The 26,225-nt window shown below is 40.9% G+C and overlaps 1 protein-coding gene across 5 annotated transcripts in view; it reads left to right on the top strand.

Annotated features, from left to right (window-relative positions):
* Window positions 1-26,225, top strand: part of DNAH11 (dynein axonemal heavy chain 11) — a 596,997-nt gene that overhangs the window by 427,920 nt on the left and 142,852 nt on the right. For all 5 annotated transcript variants that reach the window (XM_033930891.1, XM_033930892.1, XM_033930893.1 and 2 more), the window contains 3 exons: window positions 16,020-16,253; window positions 23,476-23,622; window positions 25,735-25,848. In XM_033930891.1, coding sequence (XP_033786782.1) covers window positions 16,020-16,253; window positions 23,476-23,622; window positions 25,735-25,848 — 495 coding nt within the window. The remainder of the gene's footprint in view (window positions 1-16,019; window positions 16,254-23,475; window positions 23,623-25,734; window positions 25,849-26,225) is intronic.

The raw sequence follows: 26,225 nt of genomic DNA, 5'->3' as shown, positions 1-26,225 counted from the left end.
AAATGAAATTACTGCAATTAGTAGTTTTACAATGACCTTTTAAAAGCCACAGCTGTTAAAGTCAGGAAGTGCTGTCACTGCTGACCTTATCCTAAAAGAAAGTGACAAATTGAGAATGCAGGGAAGGCCAGTCATCAAAGAGGTCTGTTCGGCAACGATTAGGTTTTGCTGAAAACCAGCATGAATTACTACCAGCTGCTCTCAGGCTCGGCATGTCTCCCATGCTGTGCCATTTTGTTAAGCCTGATAACAATAGTTATTTTGCCCCATAGAGACAAGTTGTCTAGGGCCACTTCCAGCTCAACCAGAAACCACTGCTTCATTCTCTGGTTTACAAATGAAACTCTTGTTAAGAGTGCTTTTCAGAGCAGCTAAGCAGAAATCCCTCATAAGGATCATGGCTGGTCAGAGGCCAGTTACCCAGTGAGAAAGTTACATTTGAGAGAAGCAGTGTTTTTGTACAGACAAAGATGTTTGTGTGAAATAAAAGATATATTGAATTTCTTTAGATACCTCTTTAAGGGACAAGGTAATTTCTTGAGTCTGCAAAACAAATGATTAAACTTGGTTTTGTAATCCTAACAAGCTGTGCCAGAAATAGCCATATATAAGATATTTGTTTCCATTATCATGGCTGAGGTTTTTTTTTTAATGTATTTATTTATATACATTCAAGCAAAACAAACTTGAAATAAGAATCCAGGAAACTGGAAAGAAATAAACATTATAGAGAAAAAAATTTATATAACCTTTAGTACACAATAAGTGTAAGGGCTAATAAAGGTAAGTCACTACAAATCAGAAAACATGTTTATCCTAGAGAGACGGAAAAGGCCACCAAATCTCTGCAGCCTGCACTTGCAAATTAGGGGAATTAACCAACACCCCTTCCTCCCTTGCCACCAGAAATTATCTGCTTTTGAGCAAAGAAAATATACCCCCTCCTTTACAAAGCCATGCTAGTGTTTTTAGTGCCGGCTGCCACGGTAACAGTTCTGCCGCTCATAGAATTTCTGTGAGCGTCCAAGCTGTTACTGCCACGGCCAGTGCTAAAAACGCTAGTGCGGCTTTATAAATGAGGGGGATAGTCTTCACCACTAAAATACAAACAAAATTTAGCAGGAAATTTCAATAGAAACAGTTCCCTGCACTAGAATTCTTGACTTGAAAGACAAGAATTATTTTCTTCACTTCTGTGTCATTTGAGCCAAGTCAGGAAATATACGAATTGTAGATCCAATGCAAAAGACATGATTAACTTAGGTTTTCCTGTAACAACTTCCAGAGAATTCTCTAGAAAAACTGTTAAATTCAGACAGGAGAAACCCCTGCCGCATCCATAGGAGTAGATGATCCACAAGCTCCATGGGGAGTCAAATATTGAACTCTCACTAGGCATGGCATGTTCTCAGTTGGCATAGTTAATATTTCTCGAAAGTACTTATGTACCATCTCCCCTGGAACAACTAGTGGAGATCTAGGGAAGTTTAAAAACCTTATGTTAGTCTTCCTTATCCTATTTTTACATGTGCTCCAACTTTTGCTGCAAAACTTTCCTGTCTTTAATAATCATGAGTTCCAAGTTTTTAACCTCTTCTAATCTTCTTTCCCGATTCTCCAAACGCTCTTCATGTCTCAACATCTATTGCTCGTGAATTTGAGTCTTGGCTTGCACTAAGGGCTCCTTTTACGAAGCCGCATTAGCGGTTTAACGCGCGTAATAGCGTGCGCTAATTTGCCGGCCGTGCTAGCCGCTACTGCCTCCTCTTGAGCAGGCTGTAGTTTTTCGGCTAGCGCGGGGGTTAGCACGCACTAAAAAGTTGCGTGCAATAAAGCCGCTAACGCGGCTTCGTAAAAGGAGCCCTAAATCTAATCCTAAAGTATATAGGATTAGATTTTATAACAATTATGTTTGTATTGTTAAATTTTTATTTATGTTTTTTATGTAAACTGCGTAGGTTGTATGTGGTAAATAAATTTTTTAAGTAAATAATAAATATCAATCTCATTCTTCATTCCTACGAATGAAGCCTTCAGAGAATTATCCAGGGTTTTAATTGCTTCCCATAGGGCATTCATATCTATTACCGCTGATTTCTGCAACTCCCCGAACATAGAGCTCTCTCCTCTGGAAGAAAATGAAATCACAGCAGCCTTAGCTAAAACGCACTCCACAGCAGAACAGGCTCCCCGAAGAGATTCTGAATCCACTGTTCCTCCATTCTGAGGAGAAATGCCTCCCTCCCTTTCTCGTGGTGAGACATCCTCCCTCGAGGCCACAAAACATCAGCGATATGGGCGTGCTAAATGCTAAGTGAGGCCCAGCCCACCCTGAGGTCTGCCACCATTTGGGATTCCCCCCTCCCCATAGCAGAGACAGTGACCACACTTTAAGATTCAGGCAGTCAACTGAATCAGTACTCCAACAGGTGGAGGTTTCTGGGCATGGGTAGCTGCTTTCTGCTTCCCCATTGAGCAAATCATAGGGTGCAGCAAGCTGAATCATGTAAGCGAGTTGGAACGCTCCTCTCAAACATCCGCCTCAATGCTATCTTGGCCCTTTTTTATTTTTTTATACAATTGGAGGAGAGAGGAAGCAATTAAAATTAGTTAATTTATTTAGGGCAGTATTATAACTTTAATGCCACTTCTCATAGCAAGAGCAGTGAAACTTACGTCAAATTTTTTTTGCGACACAGATATTTTACGTCGAGCAACAGAGGCAGTTCTTTTCTTTTCAATTCTTCAGTGTCTGCTAAAGTCATACATTCCAGTTTAATTACAACAAATGTTTTTGATACTGAGGTTCCAATCTATGATATAGTTTACTTTGCAATATACATTGTGTTTATAATAAGACTCCTGAGGCAGATTACTTTGGCCGAAACATGTGGTGTCAAGTTATTGCACAAATAAAGCAGAGTTTTGAAATAAACAGGCACACTTGTGTTTTTGGACATCTCCACTGTTTGTTTGCCTGTTATCTGCCCGTGGAAGTGATTCTCCTGGTTTTGTTTGGAGTTAGCATAAAGACATTATCCCCTAAGAAAGCTGCCAAACTCTGCCAGCTAATAGCCAAGTAGAAGGAATGCATAAAGCACATAGCTCAGGCAACCTATGATGCTTTTGATGTGATGTTCAGGGCCTCTGCAACGGGTGTAGGGATGTACAGACTCAATTGGCTGCTTGCCTCAGACTTAGAACTGGAGGTTCAGGAGAAGCTGGTGGACATCCCATGCCAGGTAAGTTCTTCATGGGAACAAGATGGATAAGGTTGCTGACCTCATCAAGAAATATATTGATACCATTGGGTTTTTGTCCCAGCCCACACCTTCTCCTCATAGAGTTCTTCCACTCTTTCTCTCATCCCAGACAGCCCAGAGCTCAGAAATCCCAACTGGTTCCCCAGTCAAAGCAAGATGCAAGATTTTGACTGGCTCCAGTAAATGTAAATGTCATGGGTAACCTACTAGTAGGAGAGAGACTGAATTTTTTCCAGGAAAGGTAAACATGGAAACATGACGTCAGATAAAGGCTTTTGGCTCCTTGTAACCTCAGACTGGTGGGTTCTCAAAATAGTCCAGATAGCTATAACCTGCAATTGGAAACAATTCCTTCACATTGCCCACTAGGAGCATCAAAATTAACCTTTCAGCACTGGGAATTACTTACACAGAAACTCTTCTCCCTGCTATAGGTCAATGTGGTTGAACCTATGCCACAAGGGGAAGGAGGGAAGGGATTTTAATTCAAGTAAAACATAATGATTTCATCCTATCCTAGACCTAATGGCCTTGAACAAATAATATTCAAAATAGAAGTTCAGGATAGTTTCCCTGGAATCCTTAATTCCCATGAATCAGGCGCATTAAACAATTAGCTATGCTTTCGGGATGTAAAATGCCTATACTCATATTCTACTCACAGGGCGTATCTAAGATTCAAAGTAGGGAAACACCACTACCAGTTCTGCCTTTTGGCTTCCCATCAGCTTTGTGAGTATTCACAAAGGCCCAGATTCTGTAAATAGCATCCCGATTGTAGGCAGCCAACTGCTGCCTAACCAGCCAATCAGGACGCACATTTTCTAATTTTAAAAAAACCTGGAGCCTAGGGAGGCGCGCAAGCTTGCCTAAGGCTAGACGTAGGCGTGGTTTTGGCCTGGAAGTAGCCTTAGGCGGACCTAAGTGGCTGTAAGCATCGCCCTAGGCCAGCGAGAGATATGTACAATGAAGGCCAGCAAAATGCTGGCCTACATTGTAAGAAGATGCGGCCACTGAGCTTATCACGGCAAGGGATCTCCCTGCCGCAATAAGTTTAGTGGTCGCTCCTGCCTAGCAGCCCCCTCCTCTGAACATACGTGGCTGAAGGGATGCCCAGTCCCTCCTGCCCGGAAGCCCCTCCCCTGAATGAACGCGGCAGGAAGGCTGCCCAGTCTATCCTGCCCAGCATCCCCCCCAATGATTGCAGCAGCAGGGATTTCCAATCCTTCCTGCCAGAAACCCCCCACCTCCCGTACTTCGCCGGCAGGAAGGATGCCCAATCCCTCCTGCCAGTAACCCCCTGAAAGTTTGACCCACTCCCACACCCACCTGGCTTCTGAAACCGTGCATCCTGTACTGGAAGCTTGTTCCAATGCTCTATCACTCGTTCCGTGAAGAAGTACTTCCTGGAGACGTCAGGAAGTACTTCTTCACGGAACGAGTGATAGAGCATTGGAACAAGCTTCCAGTACAGGTGATCGAGGCCCGCAGTATCCCAGACTTCAAGAATAAATGGGATACCTATGTGGGATCACTGCGGGAGTCATACCAATAAATAGGGTCGCTAGGATATAGACTTAATAGAGCAGGTCAGAAGAGTTAAGGGGGCCAGTAGACTTAAAAGGGGGTCAATGGTATGGGCAGACTTGATGGGCTGTAGCCCTTATCTGCCGTCATCTTTCTATGTTTCTATCCTATACAGAATCCGGGCCAAAATGTCTCACAATACAACATTCTCCTCATTCTAAAACAGGTCACCTAAAGTTAGGCACCAAATTGTGTGCATAAGTTATACAATACAAGTACTTGCTCATGCAGTAGTGGTATTCTATAACTTATGCACTTCACCCCCAAATTCTGTAAAAAATACCATAAGTTGCACGTGCAAATCTGTGCACACAGCCAATTTGAATGTGCAACTTAATTGTTTTAACAAGCCAACTAGCACTGATAATTGACAAATAATAATTGATACTAATTGGCGCTAATTAAAGTTACGTGAACAACTTGGTAGGTGCCTTCTATAAGTGGTGCATGTCACTTCTAGTGCACAAATCTCCAAAGAGGATTTGGCGAGGGGAGGAGCACAGATAGATCATGGACATTCCTAAAAGTTAAGGGTCTCAAAATCAAAACTTTAAAATGTCCAAAAACCAGCCTAAGTCGGCACTTGGACGTCCAAGTGCCAATCATCAAAACCAACGTTCTGGACATGCAACAGCACTTCTAAGCTGCTGTGCATCCAGAGAGCAAAGGGGAATGTTGGCAGGCGTGGTATGGGCAGGAAGCGGGCGGGCTTCAACCTGGATGTACCCCAGCCTTAATCAAAGCTTTCCTAGAGGGAACTTAGATGCCAACAGTTAGACCTGTTTGAGTTGCGTCTAAGTTCCACAAAGGTTCCCAAACTGACAAGAAGACTACTGGAGGATTTAAGTCATGACCCCTCCCCCCTTACTCCCCCAGTGGTCATGACCCCCTCCCATCACCCAAAAAGCAAAAAAAAAAAAAAACCCAAAAAAATAAAGACGTCCCATCTGCTGATTGCGGCAGAGGAATCCCCATCAACTGAGCCGGTTTTGGGGATTCCTGGTGGCTCAACGGATGGGGATTCCTCCTACCAGGATCAGCTGAACCATGGAGCCCTACACCCCTCCCTCCGACATCCTCATGACATCACCATTGTAAGACAGCTTGAACAGTGGTCATCAACTTGGCAGCTGGGCTTCAATGCTAAAAAATGTAAAGTAATGCACCTAGGCAAAAAAAATCCACACAGAACTTACACACTAAATGGTGAAACCTTGTCCAGGACCACGGTGGAACGTGATTTAGGAGTGATCATTAGCGACGATATGAAGGCTGCCAATCAAGTAGAGAAGGCATCGTCCAAGGCAAGACAAATGATGGGCTGTATCCGTAGGGGTTTTGTCAGCAGAAAACCTGAAGTCATAATGCCGCTGTACAGATCCATGGTGAGACCTCATCTCGAGTATTGTGTTCAATTCTGGAGACCACACTACCGAAAAGATGTGTTGAGAATTGAGTCGGTTCAGCGAATGGCTACCAGGATGGTTTTGGGGCTCGGGGAACTCACGTATGAAGAAAGGTTAAAAAGACTGCGGATGTACTCACTGGAGGAGCGAAGAGAGAGAGGGGACATGATTGAGACCTTTAAGTATATTACTGGGCGTATAGAGGTGAAAGATGATATCTTCAGTCTTACAGGGCCCTCAGTAACCAGAGGACACTCGCTGAAAATCAGGGGAGGGAAATTTCAGGGTGATGCGAGGAAGTACTTCTTCACTGAAAGGGTGGTAGATCATTGGAACGAGCTGCCTCAGAGGGTGATTGAGGCCAGCAGCGTGTTAGATTTCAAGAGAAAATGGGATATTCATGTGGGATCTCTAGGAGAGTAAGAATCAGGGAGTGGGTCATTGGTATGGGCAGACTCGATGGGCTATAGCCCTTTTCTGCCGTCAATTTCTATGTTTCTAAGCCAAGATACATTAGGAGGGGGAAGCCCTGTTTGCAGCATGCAGCCCTATAGGCAGGAGGGAGTGAGCTTGCATCCTGCTGTTTGCTCTTCCGAAGGTACAGGGGGTTTCGGGGATGTGGAAAGGGGCCTAGAAATGTTGGGAGGATGTGAGGGGGCGGAGATGTTGGGGAATATATGGGATGTCGGAAGGTACGGGATGGCAGGGGAAGTACAGAATGTCAGGGAGATGTTGGGAGAGGTACGGCATGTCTGGGAGATGGGGGAGGTACAGGAGGTTAGGGAGATATCAGAAGTATAGGATGTCATAGAGATGTCAGGAGAGGTATGGGATGTCATGAGGAGGGGTGTAGGGCTCCTCGGTTCAGCTGATCCTGGCAGGGAATCTCATCAGCTGAGCTGCCAGGAATTCACGATACCGGCTCAGCTGATGGGAATTGGTGGGTATGTCTACAAAACTTGCTTTTGTACATTTTTCACATGGACGTTTTTATTTTTGAAAATGGGCAAAAAAGATAGAAGTCCTATGGACCAAAACTTATACCTAGCTCATTTTCAAAAATAAAAGATAGACGTTTGGCAGCATAATATGAAGAAAGACCTGGTGAAGCTTGAAGAATGGTCTGAAATTTAGCAGCTAAAATTTAATGCTAAGAAATGCAAGGTCATGCATTTGGGCTGCAAAAGCCCGAGGGAATGGTACAGTTTAGGGGGTGAAGAACATAAGTGCACGACAGAAGAGCAGGATTTGGGTGTGATTGTATGTGATGATTTTAAGATGGCCAAACAGTTTGAAAAGGTGACGTCGAAAGCTTGAAGTGTGCTAGGGTGCATAGGAAGAGGTATGACCAGTAGGAAAAAGGAGGTATTGATGCCCTGTATAAGTCTCTGGTGAAACCTCATTTAGATTATTGTACACAATTCTGGAGGCTGCACCTTCAAAAAGATAAAAAAGGATGGAGTCGGTCCAGAGGAAGGCTACTAAAATGGTATGTGGTCTTTATCATAAGGTATATAGCAGGGGTGTCCAATGTCGGTCCTCGAGGGCCGCAGTCCAGTTGGATTTTCAGGATTTCCCCAATGAATATACATGAGGTCTATTTGCATGCACTGCTTTCATTGTATGCTAATAGATCTCATGCATATTCATTGGGGAAATCCTGAAAACCCGACTGGATTGCGGCCCTCCAGGACCGACATTGGACACCCCTGGTATATAGGGACAGACTTAAAGATCTCAATCTATATACTTTGGAGGAAAGGCGGGAGAGGGGAGATATGATTGAGACGTTTAAATACTTATGTGATGTAAATGTGCATAAGTCAAGTCTCTTTCATTTGAAAGGAAGCTCTGGAATGAGAGGGCATAGGATGAAGTTAAGAGGTAATAGGCTCAGGAGTAATCTAAGGAAATACTTTTTTACAGAAAGAGTGGTAGATGCGTGGAACAGTCTCCTAGTAGAGGTGATGGAAACAGAGACTGTGTCTGATTTCAAGAAAGTCTGGGATAGTCACATGGGATCTCTTAGAGCAGGGGTAGGCAATTCCGGTCCTCGAGAGCTGGAGCCAGGTCAGATTTTCAGGATATCCACAATAAATATGCATGAGATAGATTTGCATCTCAAGGAGGCAGTGCATGCAAATCCATCTCATACATATTCATGGTGGAGATCCTGAAAACTTGACCTAGCTTTGGCTGTCAAGGACCAGAATTGCCTACCCCTGTCTTAGGGAGAGGAAGAGATTATGGTTACTGCGGATGGGCAGACTAGATGGACCATTTGGCCTTTATCTGCCATCATTTTTCTATGTTTCTGTGTTGAAAATGGACATTTTTCCTGCTGGGTTTGTGACGGCTTGCACAAAATGTCCAACCTCAGACTTAGGCACACTTTTGATTAAGCCCCTCTAAGCACACTGTTATAGGATACACCCGATCTGTGCACATGTTAGGCATAGGCATTTAGGCCTGGTATTCCTTGGCCTAAATGGGTGCACCTCAGTGTTATGCCATGTATGGTCGCCAAGCATGATTCTATTTATAGCAGGATCCTTTCATAGAATCTCACTAAGTGCTGTGCTAATCAGGCCCAATTTCTTAAGCATTATATATAGAATTTGGTCCTTAGTGTGTAAATACAAGGGTGCATTCATGAGGGGAGAAGCATGGGCAGGTCCAACATTTTCATGCATAACCTGCAGAACACTGTAAGTTATGTGTTGAATGGCTTCATTTTTAGATGTGTGGATTTACGAATGCAGTCAGTGTATTTATTTATTAGAATTTATTAACTGCCTTTATGAAGGGATTCATCCAAGGCGGGGTACAGCAGTTACAGTTTAACATAAATCTCATAATTTTGTTAACAGCATAACTATAGCAAAATGACCAAATACAGTATAAACATAAATACAATTAATGAGGTAAACTTGAAATCAGCAAATTGAAACTTAATAATAGACTACCATGAAACAGTATCAAAAATATATACATTTAACTGAAATTCAAATAGCAGAGATATAATACAATGTCAGCATAATACTTATGAAACATCTAATAAGCATGCATTAGAACATTCAGATAACATAGATATGAACTAATGCTTTTCTACAATACAACTTATCATACAGCCCAGGGACCAAGTGCAGATATATAGATAAGGACAAGATGGGTGGTACAGAGTCCATTGGGATAAATATATGGGTGGCTAAACTCAAGGCAAGTTCTTTATACAGTTAAGCAAGATATAAGGAATTGATACAAGTTATGGTGTGTGTAGCAAGCTAGTCCAGGTGTAAAAGAACATAAAAATTGCCATATTGGGACAGACCGAAGGTTCATCAAGCCCACTATCCTGTTTCCAAAAGTGACCAACCCAAGTCCCAAGTACCTAGCTAGATTCCAAGTAGAAAAACAGATTTTATGCCGCTTATCCTAGGAATAAGCAGTGGATTTCCCCAAGCCATCTCAATAATGGCCTATAGACTTCTCTTTTAAGAAATTATGCAAACTTTTTTTAAACCCTGCAAAGCTAACTGATTTCACCACATTCTCTAGCAACAAATCCCAGAATTTAATTACACGTGTGAAGAAATATTTTCTCCAGTTTGTTTTAAATCTACTACTTAGTAGCTTCATCGCATGTCCCCTAGTCCTAGTATTTTGGGAAAGAGTAAACAAGTGATTCACAACTACCCTTTCCAAATATTCTATAAGTAGACATGCTTAAAGGCAGGCGTGCAGGTGCTGACTTACATTAGCATTCCGTAAGAACACTTATGCACAGCCCACGTAATTCAGATACCTAACTTGTAGTACCCACTTATAAAATTGTCCCATGTAAGTCCTAAATACATTACATAAAAGAGATATACTTGTTACTTTCATTATTTTAATCCCCAGAAAGTGCTAAGAAAAAGATATTTAAGTTTCAGAAAAGACTTGCAGTGTCTCATTGTAAAAAAGAAAGTCTGAACCATAATCAGCTGTACAGGAGTAATTGTAATACTAAGGGTAAAAGTCAGACTTTTTCCTGCCTCATTGGCTACTCATGGTCCATTTTTCAAGGATTCACATTCTTTATTGATAGCATTAGTAAATTGTGTATGACTTTCCTAAGAGTTGGTGTAGCTCATTTAATTCATATTAATTGATTTTTAGGTACACCTTGATTAATTGAACTTGGTTCCTTTTGTACAGAATGCAATAAATAACCATTAAAATGAGCAAGATGTGACGCTACAAATTATAATGTTAACTACTCTAGGTGTCATAGAGGACAAACCAGAGCCATTTTAGTTTTGTTCCACCTATGTTTATCTCATAAGCACCCAAGATAAATTTTCATTTTAATTGAAAAAAATAATTAACTACCATTTCTTTTAGGTTCAAAGTGATTTCAGTGGACACAGGGCAAGGACATTTACATGTACAAAGCTAGAATCCTTGATATGGTTTTAGAATTAACTTCAGGTGATGTTTTTCAAGTTTCAAGTTTTATTAGGATTTTATATCAAGGTTATCTAAGCGGTTTTTACAATCAGGTACTCAAGCATTTTCCCTCTCTGTCCCGGTGGGCTCACAATCTATCTAACGTACCTGGGGCTATGGAGGATTAAGTGGCTTGCCCAGAGTCACAAGGAGCAGCACGGGGTTTGAACCCACAACCCCAGGGTGCTGAGGCTGTAGATCCAACCACTGCGCCACTGTTACTAGCAAATTTGAAAAAGAAACCATTTTTCCCTTAAACAGATTTTAACATGATAAGAAGTGAGATTCAATTAAACCTTTGCAATTGTTCATGTGCCTCTATCCCACTCTTGGTGGTTATTTTCTCTCTTCACATTTGTTGCCAGCTGCTAGGAGATTTTGTTTTCAGAGGAAGATTTATTTTTGCCATATTTGCTTAGCTGCTATTCCACTCGTATAAATCAAAATGAAAAACCCTGTGAACAACATATGAAAATCAACAAAATGATGCTTTCTTTCTGCACTTCCCTACTAATTGTGCATTAGACTTTTTGAAGGAAAACTTTTCTACCAGGGCTAATCTATTTCTAGGTCACTGTATGCTTATCTAGGTTCAAGGCGACTTACAAATCAGAAGTTTACATTGCGTTTAGGAGTTACAATAATGATATACAAAGTAAGCAGTATACTATGAGATAGGTACCAGAGTTAGAAGATGTAGCAATCATTCAGTAGAGGGGAGCATTGAGCTGTCATTAGAATTACATTACAGAAGTTTGAAGTATAATACAGTTGAGTTAGATACAAGTAGTTTGGTGCGATTATGTTATGTAGAGGTTGGGGAGGGAGCTCCTATGGTTTCTGGAAGGGTGAAATGCTGAGTAGGTTGCTGTGGAAGAGCATACTTGTTAAGTATCGATGGAGTATATGTACTCAAAAAGGAAAGTCTTCAATTTCTTTTGAAATCTGGGGTAGTTAGATTCTTTCTTGATAATTGTTGGAAGATTATTCCACATCTTGGTTCCAAGGTAGGTGTGTAGGGAGTTAAATATGTTCTTGTATTTTACACCTTTGGAAAAGGGGAAGGATCAATTGAAATGTTTTAGGTTTTCTGGATGGTATTGACCAGGAGTTGATGAAAAGATTTATAAGTGGCTCTGTGGAGTTCGCATATAGGATATGGAACATTACACATGATAGTTTGAAGGTGATTCGAGCATTAATAGGTAGCCAATGCAGTTTACTGTTGTAAACTGAGATGGAATCATATTTTTTTCAGTTTGAATATTAGTCTTATTGCTGTATTTTGTATCAGGTATAGTTTGTGCTTGAGGGGAGAATTAATACCAGCATAGAGAGAGTTACATCTGTGTCAGTATGGCAAAGTTATGATCATGGAAGAAGGATCTGATTAGAATTGTCTCATGTTATAGAAGGGGGGGGGGGGGGTTCTCATAGGTTGGACAGTTTCATTGCAGAGAAAATAATTGGCTAAAATAAATTATTTTTCTTTTCAAGGGAAGAGTTTATGCCGGCACTGATTTCTGACCATATAACTTTTACATGCGTGGAGGGGCATAATCAAAACATATGTATAAGACTGATTTGGACATAGGGCGCTAGTCACCCTAAGTCGGCAGCAGCAAAATCTCCATTCTCGAAAAGTATGTCTAAAATATTTTTTTTCAAAAATCATCTGTCTATAAATCTAGGTGTTTGATCGTCCAGACTGCCACTACGTCTATTTTTATACCACATTCTCAACCAAAAATTTGTCCAAATCCCAAATGCCCAGAACAAGACCTCTTGGATGTGGGAGGGGCCAGCATTGATATGACTAGCCAGCCAGACATGGCAACAGAGCATAGGGGCACCTTACAGGGCACTGTTGTGAACTTCAGAAAAAGGGTTTCACATAAACTTCTCACCAGAACTCCTTTATAGCTTATGGTGAGACCCCAAAACCCACTATACCCACCTGTCTACTACCCCCAATAGCCCTTATGGCTGCAAGTGGCATCTATATGACAGTACAATAGAGTTTTGGTGAGTTTGGGCTCACATTTTCTACCTTGAATGTAGTGGTTAGAGTGGCTTATGGTCCTGGGTCCTCCTCTCTATGGTTCACTAGCCCATCCCCCAGACTACTTAAGCCACCTTTGTGAAGCTCTACTAGACTTTCCTATGCCAGGTGCTGATGTTCTGGAGGCAGGTATTTACACTTTTATTCTGAAGTTTGTGCAGTGGGGTCAGTGAACACAGGGTGAGTGTGGGGGGTCTTTACCTTGTCTCTGCAGTGGTTATCTGGTCACTTTTGATAACTTTTGGGCACTTATACTTGTCTTTACATCATCTAACTCAAAAAGTATGTTTTGCCTAGGCAATCTCGTCAAGCATTCGATTATCCCTGCAGAACGATTAAGTCTAGGTCAACCCACATCCCACCCTAACCATTCCTCCAAAAATGCCCCTTTCTAGGTTGAGATTCAGAGGCCTAAAATGTTCCTGGATATGTCCAAAAAGCCATTGCAATTGGACGACCTGTTTTAGGTTTTCTGGATTATTGGCACTTGGACGACTTGTCTTAGATCATCCAAGTGCCGACTTGGGTGGGTTTTTAGACGTATTTAAGTTTCGATTATAAGCCTCATAAAGTTCTGTTGTTAGGAAAATAAGGTATAGAATAGGGATGTGCTTTTGTTAGTGCACAATCAGTTTGCCTACCAGAAAGTTGATATGGTTAAGTGAAAATCATGGGCATGATTTGCTTATTTTGGGCATAGGCGTTGATCTTTAAGCCAAGAAAACCGTGTTATAAATAGGGTATGCTTAAGATCCAGACGTCTACCTTCATTTAAGCCCACTTTAGGTGCTGCTAGGCATGATTCTATAAATGGCACCTAACCTAAGACTATATGCACTAAGCACTGCTTTCCTAGGCAACTATGGTTTAGGCACTGTTTATAGAATTGGGCCCAAAATCAATTTTTCAGACTTATGCTATCCCTTTGTCTTCTGCATATCACAGACACATTTCCTTTGGAATCTATGCTAGGAGACAAATGTATCTTGGGTTTCTTATGTACAGACACCTAAACAAAGAACACCTTTGTTGCCACAACACTCAAGACACACTAGGGTTGTGCATTTGTTAGCAAAAAAGTGGTTGTTACTGCTACTTAAAATATTTAGTGCATACTAAATCAATTTAACACAAATTAGCCTATGAATTAAAATATATTAAATCAGTTTGGGGGTAATTTTAAAGAATAGGTGCCGATGTATTTAGGTACTAGATTCACTCATGAATGCCAGTATTTCAGCTACATGCTGTTCTGTAATACACACATATCTTCAATAATGCATAGTTTACAGGTGGGTGGCAAATAGGTAGAGTCTGGAAAGAGCATGAGTGGGGAGGAGTTTAGTAACAAATGTGTGGAGTGCATTCATAGGCTCATAACATAGAATGTTATAACATATAATGCATGTCTTCAAAATCTAAGTTTGAAAAGCATTGTTGGCATCGTTAGGCATGGGAGGATGCCTCCACTTAGGTATTGCTAGGTATCCTAAGAGTTTGATGCCTAACTCTTAAATTGTTAATGGTTTGGTTTTGGTTTTTTTTTTGGGGGGGTTGATTGGCTGAAAACCAGCATGGTCAATAACCACATTGATTAAGCCAATTAAAAAATAAATGTTAGGTGCATATCCTAAATTTATGCATTGCGAAGTGGCTGCAATTAAAGTGCCTAACGGCACCTAATATACATGCCATTTATAGAATTCCTCAGTAACAATATAATTCTATAACTGGAGCCTATTCTGTAAAGGAAAGTGGGCACTTATATATGTTTAACTCATATAATATGTGCTCCGAGTCACTTTCCAACTCTTGTAGCTTTAACTTTATATATCATTTAAGGCCTCAGTTACACCACTTCCACCACTTAACCATATTCTTTTAGCGGGGAACCTCGGGTGTTAATTTATCATCGGCCTTAAATCACCAAATTAAGAATTTTTTTTCAATTTTTCATAATGATTTAGCCTAACTTTCATTTCTTAGGACCAAGTTAATTTAGAAATATAATTTTAACTTATCTCAGTTTGTAGCTTCACTGCTAACAATGGTTACAACCTGGGAGACATGGAGTCCAACATGTTTCACAATTGCTTTTTCAAGGAACTCCCAGTGCCGCTACTGTCATCTGGCTCAGAGGATTAGGAAGAGTCAAATGACAGTAGCGGCACTGGGAGTTCCTTGAAAAAGCAATAGCAAAACATGTCGGACCTCATGTCTCCCAGGTCGTAACCATTGTTAGCAGTGAAGCTTCAAACTAAGATAAGTTAAAATTATATTTCTAAATTAACGGTCCTAAGAAATGAAAGTTAGGCTAAATCATTATGAAAAATTGAAAAAAATTCTTAATTTGGTGATTTAAGGCCGGTGACGAATTAACACCCAAGGTTGCCAGCTAAAAGAATATGGTTAAGTGGTGGAGGTGGTGTAACTGAGGCCTTAAATGATATATAAAGTTAAAGCTACAAGAGTTGGAAAGTGACTCGGAGCACATATTATATGAACTGACTATTTTATAGCTCACGAGCATAAATGTATATGCAAAACTGACCATCTTAGAAAGAGCATATATATGTTTAGACACAAGCACTTGACAGCCATAGAGCCAGTTGTGGTTATGGGTGGATAATAGGCATGGTTGAGTTAGACATTGTTAGGCATCTTGCTTAGGCACCACCAAATTAGGCGAATGAAAAGTTGGCCTAATGGAAAGGCACCTATGTCTATGACGCCAATGCCTAAGTTTGCTTAGGTGCTGCCAGGTGTGATTCTATAAATGACGCCTAGTGGTTGATTGTCAACCACATCAAATTTATAGAATCTGACCCAAAGTGTACCCTAAAAAGTTCTCATGTGTTTTTAAAAAATTTATTAAACGAACTATGAATGAATCCCTCTTCCCTCAACCCCCCCCCCCCTAAATCCAAAGATTGGATTTTAAAAAACCCCAAATAAGCTGAAAGATTTTACCTTCTGCACATTCATGCAAACCCAAAGCTTCATTTTCACACAAACTTTCATATTCCTCACCCCCCTCCACAGTTGACCTCTCTTGCATACATAGCCACATTTACAGCATACAGAAATACAATCTCCTCATGTCTTATTAAATTAGCTCCTCTCCCCCCACTGTGGCCTTTTATACAGTTATTGAACTTTAATTTTAGAGGCTGCAATGCTTCATGCCTGTTGTACTTTTGATATTTGCAGTCAGATGTTCAGGAGTCTATCAGTGTCTTCATGGCCTATGTACACACCAGTGTAAATGAGATAAGTGCCAAATACCACCAGAATGAGAGAAGGCACAATTATACTACACCAAAAAGCTTTCTGGAACAAATATCATTATATAAGAACTTGCTGGCTAAGAAACGCAAGGAGTTGTCCCAGCGAATGGTGCATCTTATGAACGGCATTCAGAAACTGCAAACTACCACTGCGCAGGTAATGTTGGCATCATATACAGCTGAGGCAATGTGTGACTGTTATCATGTCTTCATTTAAAATTATTTTTTGCTGCTGTTGTGTAAGAGCCTGATTCTATAAACAGCAAGGCACCATTCAGCACGGTTGTCAATCAACTGCTAGGTGTCCTTTATAGAATTGAACCTAGCAGTGCCTGACTTGACATAGGCATTAGTAAGTGTCCTAATAGATGCCTATATATTAAACCAGGATTTTCATGGCCTAAGTTACTGGCACATAACACAGACACCTAACGACACCTTAGTCTTACCATGCCAATTCTCCAAAATGTAGACGTGGTTAAGTTCTGCGCACAAAATTGGCTAGGTGCTGTTTATAGTGTCAGGCCTTAATTGTTTACTGAACCATGCACAGAATGTATTTTTATGTTATTGATGTGCGCAGTCCAGCAGAATATTTAATTTAGAGTAAATCTGGAAATATATATAAGTTACTACCGAGATAAAGAATATAACATTTACATTTTCTGACAAGAAGTTTCTTTTCCAGTATCTATGTTCATGTTCATGCCAGTTGTTGATTGGGGTATCCCTATTGCAGGGTCTTCTAGAACTGTTAAAACAGTTGGTAATGGAACTCATGCGGAATGGGGCCATACTGGACATAGTGCTTACAAATGGGGAAAGAGTTTCTGATGTTACAGTGAATGATCATCTGGCATCCAGTGATCACTACATAGTGTGGTTTAATATTAAAATACAGTAGGTGTAGAGAAGGCTTGTTATAAAGTAAAAAAATTAAAAGTTAAAAAAATTAACTTTGTTCAGATGAAAGAGATTCCTGCCCAAGGACCAGATGGCATCTATCTCAGGATATTGAGGAGCTTAGAAGGGTTCTGGTGGATGATGGTTTTACCAAAGAAAAATCATACCAAACAAATCTGATTTATTTTGACTGAGTGACCAAACAACTGTACCAAGCCTTTGATTCAGTTCTTCATAGAAAACTCATAAATAAATTGAGTAGTATGAAGTTAGGACCCAAAATGGTGAACTGGATTAGAACTGGTTGACTGACTGATGACAAAGAGTAAAAGAGATTAGTTCAGAGGAATGAAAGGTGAGTAGTGAAGAGCCTCAAGGATTGGTAATGGAACCAATTCTATTCAATATATTTGTGAGCGACATTGTTGAAGGGTTAGAAGGGAAAGATTGTCTTTTTGTGGATGACACAAAGATTGACAGTCGAGTGGACAATATGTTAAGTTATCCACAAAACTTAGAAGACTAGTCTAATGTGTGGCAGTTAAAATGTAATGCAAATAAATGCAGAGTGATGCACTTGAAGATTAGGAATCCAGAGGAGTTGCATGTGTTAGAGGTAAGTGACTAATATCCAAGAACTGGCAGAGGAATGTTGGGGTGATAGCATCTAACGATCTCAAGACAGTGAACCATTATAACAAGGCTGTGAAAAAAGCCAGAAGGATGTTAGGCTGCAAAGAGAGAGGCATAACAAGCAGAAGAAAGGGTTAATGCCCACTACAAGTCAATGAAGAGGCCTCACTTGGAGTGTTATGTTCAGTTTTGAAGGCCGTATGTTGCTAAGGACATAAAAAGACTTGAAGTGGTTCACAAGAAGACAACATGAATGATAAGAGGTTTGCAACAAAAGACAGGGCGGTGAGGGATGCCAAAAAGGACTATGAAGAAAAAATAGCGCAAGAGGCCAAAAACTTCAAGCCCTTCTTTAGATACGTGAAAGGGAAAAAACCCGCAAAAGAGGCGGTGGGACCCCTGGACGATCAGGGAAGAAAAGGGTACATTAAGGAAGATAAACAAATTGCGGACAAACTAAATTCCTTCTTTGCGTCCGTCTTTACGGAGGAGGATACCGCAAAAATACCAGAAACTGTGAAAGTGTTTAGTGGAGTAATAGAAGACAGCCTCACCACAGTTGAAGTAGATTTGGACCAGATATACTACCAGATCGACAAACTTAAAAGTGACAAATCCCCTGGACCGGATGGAATTCACCCGAGAGTCTTAAAGGAATTGAAGGTTGAAATCGGAGAGTTATTGCAAAAACTCGCCAATCTGACAATCAGAACTGGACAGATACCGGATGACTGGAAGATAGCGAACGTCACGCCAATTTTCAAAAAGGGATCAAGAGGAGAACCGGGCAACTACAGACCTGTGAGCCTTACGTCTGTCCCTGGAAAGATGGTTGAAGCACTGATCAAGGATAGCATAGTCCGGCACTTAGATATACACGAATTGCTGAAACCCAGTCAACATGGGTTCAGGAAAGGGAAATCATGTTTAACGAATTTGCTTCAATTTTTTGAGACCGTGAACAAGCAAATTGATAGTGGAATGCCGGTGGACATAATATATTTGGACTTCCAGAAGGCATTCAACAAAGTTCCGCATGAAAGACTTCTCAGGAAACTACAATGCCATGGAATAGAGGGAGATATACACAGGTGGATAGGCAAATGGCTGGAAAACAGGAAGCAGAGAGTGGGCATAAATGGGAAGTTCTCAGACTGGGAGAAAGTGACTAGTGGTGTGCCCCAGGGCTCGGTACTTGGGCCGATCCTATTTAACATTTATATCAATGACCTTGAAGACGGAATATCCAGTGAGATCATTAAGTTTGCAGACGACACAAAGCTATGCCGGACAATCAGAACGCAGAAAGATAGCGAAGAACTCCAGAGCGACTTGTATCAGTTAGAGAAATGGGCAGAGCAATGGCAGATGAAGTTCAACGTGGAGAAATGCAAAGTAATGCATTTAGGCAGTAAGAATAAGGAACACGAGTATAGAATGTCAGGAGCAACTCTTGGTAAGAGCGAACAAGAAAGGGACCTGGGTGTACTGATAGATAGGACCCTGAAGCCGTCGGCACAATGTGCGGCAGCGGCAAAGAAAGCGAACAGAATGTTAGGAATGATAAAGAAAGGAATCATGAGCAGATCGGAGAAAGTCATAATGCCGCTTTATAGAGCAATGGTCAGACCACACTTGGAATACTGTGTCCAACATTGGTCTCCCAAACTAAAGAGGGATATAAAACTGCTGGAGAGGGTGCAGAGACGAGCAACGAAGCTAATAAGAGGTATGGAGAACTTGGAATATGAGGAACGACTCAAGAAACTAGGACTGTTCTCCCTTGAGAAGAGGAGGCTGCGAGGGGACATGATAGAGACGTTCAAAATACTGAAAGACATCGATAAAATAGAGCAGAAAAAACAAATTATTTACACTGTCCAACGTGACACGGACAAGAGGACATGGTTTAAAGCTAAGGGGGGACAAGTCCAGGACAAATGTCAGGAGGTTCTGCTTTACGCAGCGAGTGGTGAACGCCTGGAATGCTCTTCCACAGGAGGTTATTAAGGAATCCACTGTGCTAGGATTCAAAGGCAAATTAGATGCACATCTCCTTATGAGAGGCATAGAGGGATATGGGTGGTAAAACTACATCAGGTGTATACCTGACTGGGCCTCCGCGTGTGCGGATCGCCGGACTCGATGGACCATGGGTCTGATCCGGAGATGGCAGTTCTTATGTTCTTAAGATGAGGATCTGAATATGAATACTGTTGAGGAAAGGAGGGCTAAGGATATGATAGAGATATTTAAATTCTTCAAATGTATTAATATACAATCAAATATTTTTCAGAGAAAAGTAGATCTAGAGGGCATGAACTGAAATTGCAGAGTTGTAGACTTTGGAGTAATATTAGGAAACTAGTATCTAAGCCCATTACATTAACGGGTGCTAGAATAGATGTGTGGGCTTTTAGCACAATGGGGCGCTGAGGCGTTTCTTTCTTTCCTTCTTTCTGTCTTTCTTTCTCTCTCCCTGCCCCCTTTCTTTCTGTCTGTCTGTCTTTCACTCTCCCTGCCCCCCTTTCTTTCTGTCTTTCTTTCTCTCTCCCTGGCCCTTTTCTTTCTGTCTTTCTCTCTGCCCCCCTTTCTTTTCATCTGTCTGTCTTTCTCTCTCCCTGCCCCCCCCATCTTTCTGTCTGTCTTTCTTTCTCTCTCCCTGCCCCCTTTCTTTCTGTCTGTCTGTCTTTCTTCTTTCTCTTTCCCTGTCCCCTTTATTTCTTTCCTTCTTTCTGTCTTTCTTTGTTTCTGTCTCTGTCCCTGCCCCCCTGTCTGTCTTTCTTTCTTTTTTTTCTGTCTTTCTCCATGCCCCCCTGTTCTTGTCTGTCTGTCTTTCTTTCTGTCTCCCGTGCTCTGCAAGGGTTTCATTTCCTTTCCAGTTGGTTGGGAGGGAGGATTTGGCTTTTCTACGTTTTCCAGTTGGGGCAATTGCAGAGGTAGATGGGATGTGCAGAGTCCCTAGATGCAGACAAGATAGTGTTTAAGCCTATTACATTAACGGGTCCTAGAACAGATGTGTAAACTTTTAGCACAATGGGACGCTGAGACATTTCTTTCTTTCTTTCTGTCTGTCTTGTCTTTCTTTCTTTATGTCTTTTTTTTTCTCTTTCTCTGCCCCTTTCTTTTTTTCTGTCTTTCTTTCTGTCTCTCTCTCTGCCCCCTGTCTTTCCGTCTGTCTTTCTTTGTCTCTCTCCCTGCCCCCCTGTCTTTCTGTCTCTCTCCCTGCCCCCTGTCTGTCTGACTTTCTTTCTTTCTGTCTCCGTGCTCTGCAAGGGTTCATTTCCTTTACAGTTGGTTGGGAGGGAGGATTCGGCTTTTTTGCGTTTTCAAGCTGGGGCAATTGCGAAGGTAGATGGGTTACGCAGATCCCTGAGATGCAGGCAAGATGTCCGATCGCAGCTCTTCTCCCTCTTACCTCCGGCTCCTTGACTTCCCGGGCAAGCAAATCCAGTCATGGACATGCCTCACGACGATCATCCTCATTTCCAAACACCGAAGAGCCACGGTCATCTTCCCCCACACCCAGCGTCAACCGGAAGCACCCCTTTCCCCCTCCGTGGCAGGGGTTACTCGGCAGACGGAGAGAGGGCGGGAGGTGGGAGTCGCTGCCGTGGTGGTTGCCAACAGCTCCGGGATCGCAGCATCGCTGAGGGAGGGCAATGGAGAAAGTGCTGCAGGCACTAGGGGAGAGTTGTATTCTACTGTGCATACGGAGGCATGGAGCCACGCTAAGGGTTTTATTATTATGGATACTTTTTCATGGAGAGGATGGTGGATGCCTGGAATAGCCTCCTGGTGGAGACAAAAATAGTGACAGAATTCAAAAATGCTTGGGATAAATGCAGAGGAACCCTATATGGAAAGAGGATAAAATCAAAACAAATCTTAAATGACCTCATGGCTATTGATGTGTTATGAAGGGCAGGAGTGGTATTTGGCCAGCTACTTCAAAAGTTGGGAAGCAAGGCCAGTACTGGGCAAACTTCTATGGTCTATATCCCGAAAATAACAAAAAAACAGGTCAAGATCAAGTATGCATATTTTATATCACTTTTTTATTATATACTAAAGCATAACTGTAGGTGTTATATATCTCTATGGGGGAGAGGAAGACTGTTTAGTTGAAATTAGAGAGTAATATGTTAATTAGCAATATGATTGGATTGTTGGTTTTGTTGTTATAATGAATGTGACTATGCTGAGGTCATAATAATAAAACCACTCTTCAAACTATTCGTATGATTTTGTGACATTGTGGCATCATATAGAACTCTCTATATGTGATAGGCATGGTAGCAGACTGCTAACTGCCCTAGTTGTGATGCTAGTGTTCAATCAGGAAGGAGTGTAACTTGCACAGAGTGACTGGTGCAGCTCCGGCTGCCTTCGGCAGTCTAAATGGACCATGCAGGTCTTTATCTGCCATCATTTATTGTATTACAATACAGTAAAAAGACCCAGAGGAAAGCTAAGGTACAAAGGAAAAGGTACAGGTTTTAACAGTAGAAAAAAGAGCTGGTAGTGCCTTTGTACAGTAATTAGTGGGATCTCATTTTGAATGCTGCATGCAGTTTTGGAAGCCAACCTTCCAAAAGGATCTGGAAAGAATCGAGGTAAACTAAAGGACTACAGTCATAAATTGTGTGTATGTGTATATATGTGTACTTTAAAGTAAAGGAATATGATACAGGTATTCAGATACTTCAAAGGTATAAAGCAAAACAAATATTTTCCTTTCTTAATTTCTATTTATTTTTCAAGTATTCACATATACAATATGATTATCTTGAAGCAGGATTCAACTGCAAACCATAAAAGGAAAACCTCACAAAAAAAACATTTACAAGATTAAATTATATAGCTGAAATCCCTTATATGGCAGACTAGCCCCACCCGGTACATCCCAGGATGCACCACACAGGTAAGGTGCCACCATTTTGGAGATGACTGCGAGAGGCAGGAGTGAGTGGACATTACTTCTGCTTCATTTAAAAGTATGGGGAGGGGTGGGGGGCATCAGAGCAATATATTTAAGAAGAGAGAGAGGGGGGTCAGTCGGTCCCATCGGGGAAGAGGGTTGGTCAATAGACACCAGGGAAAAACTTTTTTAATTATGGGGGGGGGGGCAGAATTTGAGATGAAACAGTCAGATGGGAGGGGGGCCAGTCCTTCCGGGGGTGGAGTGGAAGGGAAGGGACGGGTATTATTTATTTTAAATTTTGGGGAGGGAAATGGAGCTGAAGCAGACTGCAGGGATTCTGTGCCAGCTTTAGACCTGGCTGTAGGTTTCTGGCATTGAGCTCCCATAGCAGACATCAGCAGACAGCCCCACCTGCATTGCTGCTGGCTAATTAATAGACTCTCTAGCAAGCATTTTAATAAGCCTTACCACAGGAGTAAACCTCAGTGCTGAAACCCTTTCAACATTAAGCGGTCATTAACAAGCAGGTAAATTTCTCATTAACTGCATGCTGCTGCCTGTGATAGCTTTCTACATTGGCCCCTGAGAATTTAAGCATACAGACCAGTGCAGTGTGCAGGACTGATTCACGTCCCACCTTTAGCCTACTAAGTTTTTGAGATTGCAGGTGGCATTCTTGAGGGTTTGCTTGTATATCACTGAGTGTACATTCAATGCAGTAGAACAACAGCGCCATAGAATAGCTGCTATTAACTTCCTATGCTTACAGTATGTTTTATTTTCAATTGTAAGTTGAAATCAGCTTAGCATTGTATACTGCCTTTTTAAAATCTACACATGCTAAGCAGTTCCTGGTAAAAACTTGCAGAGCAATGTTTCCAAAGCGATTTCTTTTTTTCTATTTTTTTTTCCACATTAGGTAGAAGACCTTAAAACCAAACTTGCATCTCAAGAGGCAGAATTGCAGCTGAGAAATCAAGATGCTGAGGCTTTGATTACTAAGATAGGGCTTCAGACTGAGAAAGTGAGCCAAGAAAAAGCCATTGCCGACGCAGAGGAGCAAAAGGTCAGCCTAATTCCACAATTCAGAGGTTTTGAGCTATGTTTAGCACAAAATAAACCTTTGTAGGTGAACAATTTTGAACAACTTTCTCTCCAGGAAGCATAAAACCTGAAGTATTACTATAGTTACACATGTAGCAGTATTACACACTGTGATTACCACTTGACCTTTCTTTACATTATGCATTTTTCCCACTTTTCAGCTCTTTTAATGATATGAAAGAACAATAAATACTGAGCTTATTCAGTCCTAGTGTGGTTGTAGATCTTAGCATCGGGCCTGTTTGTAATACGGGAAAGGTCATGGAATCATCTCCAAGCACTTCAGGATTCTAAAGGCTTTTGAATTCAAGGCAAATTGAACAACTCGGTTGTTAACAAGGTCCTTCTCGGTCTGCTATGCTGTTTGCAAGTTTTATGTTCTTTTTCCTATCTGGAATGTTTAAATGGGTTCTCTGGGTCAGGGCTGTTCCGGCATTCCTTCTTGGTTTCACATAGTATTGTTAGCACAACATGAGCAAATGATGGGGGTTTTTTAATTATTTATTTCTGGTTTTTCATATCAAAGAACAAAAACTTTTAAAAGGAAATATAATATAATTAACAAAAAATTGTGAATAAAGAAAAGAGACAAGGAAAGGTCAATGCCTTCCTAACTTCTCCCATAACATTATTATAATTGTAATCCACCATTGGAGGAGAGAGGAACCATTCACTCCCAAGAGAAGTTGAATCAGGAAAATATTAAAGGAAATTACAGAGATCAGTTTTATATAGCCTGGGTAACAGATTTCACAGTTGCGTCTGGGGTTCTTGAGACGGCCTTGCCTTCCCAAAAATATTGCAATTGATCGGGATCATAAAAAATATATCTTTTCGGATTGATAAGTAATGCAACATTTACAAGGAAAGCTCGGTTGGAAGGTAGCTCCTAAGCTCAAAACCGATTGACGATTCGTCAGAAATTTTTTCTGTATGCATTGCATCCACTTAGAAACATCAGGAAAAAATCGTTATCGTGTGGCCATGGCATGAGCAAAACTTGGTGTGTCTAATCAGGTAATGAATTCTTTATATTTAAGTCTAACAATCAGTTTGTGCATTTGGTTGCTCTGAATCTGAAACCAAATCTGTTTAAGAACCATAGGAAAACAGGAAAGAAAGGGCTAAAAGGGTCTAGGGAAGACATAGGCACTACCCAGATGGGTTTTCAAGATTTCCACAATGAATATGCATGAGATTGATTTACATGTACTACTTTCATTGTATGCAAACAAATTAATCTCATGCACATTCATTGTGGAAATCTTGAAAACCCAACTGGGTTGTGGTCCTCAAGGACCTTAGTTGCCCAGCCCTGCATCCAGCCTGTGTAACTTTTCCCTTCTCTATCATGGAGAGATCATATAGATTAAAAGCCCAAAGAAACGAGGGAAATGTTTTCACAATATTTTAAAGGCATACATGATACACATGAATTCAAGTTGACTGCACACAATATTTTGGTGTGTATGCTAATAATAATTTAATGATTGTATGGTCTGTTCTTGAAATCAACAGTATCTACAATAATAGTAAATAGGCAATAAGGAAAATAGGGAAAAAAGTAAATCGTAAAACTGTTTGTTAGCCCACAATAATAGTTGAAGGAGGAATAATCCCAATAAATCGGAGCAAATACAAGAAATCTCTTAAGGCATTCGGACAGACTTCCTGAAGTGAACCTAAAATTAAACTTTGAGCTTTACTCTTGTCTATTAACAGGGGTGCTTGCTGTCACCACATTATTATCCACAATAAACTAGATAACTGCGAAGAATAAAAGAAAATATATCTTGCTCCTTTAAAAGTAATCAGACATTTACAAGGAAATCATAATACAAAGGTAGCTCCCAGTTTTAATACCAGGTCTATTCTTGTTTTATTTGTTTTTGTGAACTGTTTTTGTTTTTTAATGAAATTATGTATGTATATTTTTGTGCACAGCCTAGAACTATAGGATAGCATAGTTAAGAAATATTTTAAATAAATAAAGTTATATTAAAAGACGCAGAGCCAGTGGATTAACAGAAGGGCACACCGATTTTAACTGGTTTATGGACCTTTCTATCATTAGGTTGCAGCAATCCAAGAAGAAGTGTCTCTACAACAGAAAGACTGTGAAACTGACCTAGTTAAAGCCGAGCCAGCTTTGGTGGCAGCCACAGCAGCTCTTAATACACTCAACAAGGTAAATAAAGCATAGTTCCAACAATGGTGGGGGCAGGGGGAATTAGTTTTTGTTTTAATTTTAGTCCAATATGCAAGCAACACCCAACTGTTATCTCAAAGCCGCGTACACAAAAAGTGTCAAAAAGTGCTCAGGACCACTGTTTGGTAAAAAGATCACCAGCGGGGTGAAACCCCCAAAAGCTGTGTCTTTTACTTTCAATCACTGCACTTGAATATCACTTTTTGTGGCAATAACAGTCCATGATTTAACATTCACATCTCTTGTTTAGTAACACTTAACTCAGATAAGTTTTTCGAATCCTCCAGGTTTGTTTTATTTTAAGAAAAACTTAATACAATTAAAGCACTGTGAAAACTGATTGTGATAGCAAAGAG

This window comes from Geotrypetes seraphini, chromosome 2, assembly GCF_902459505.1.
Source record: "Geotrypetes seraphini chromosome 2, aGeoSer1.1, whole genome shotgun sequence".
NCBI classification, from domain to species: Eukaryota; Metazoa; Chordata; class Amphibia; order Gymnophiona; family Dermophiidae; genus Geotrypetes; species Geotrypetes seraphini.
This window is presented reverse-complemented; position numbering and strand designations above follow the sequence as displayed.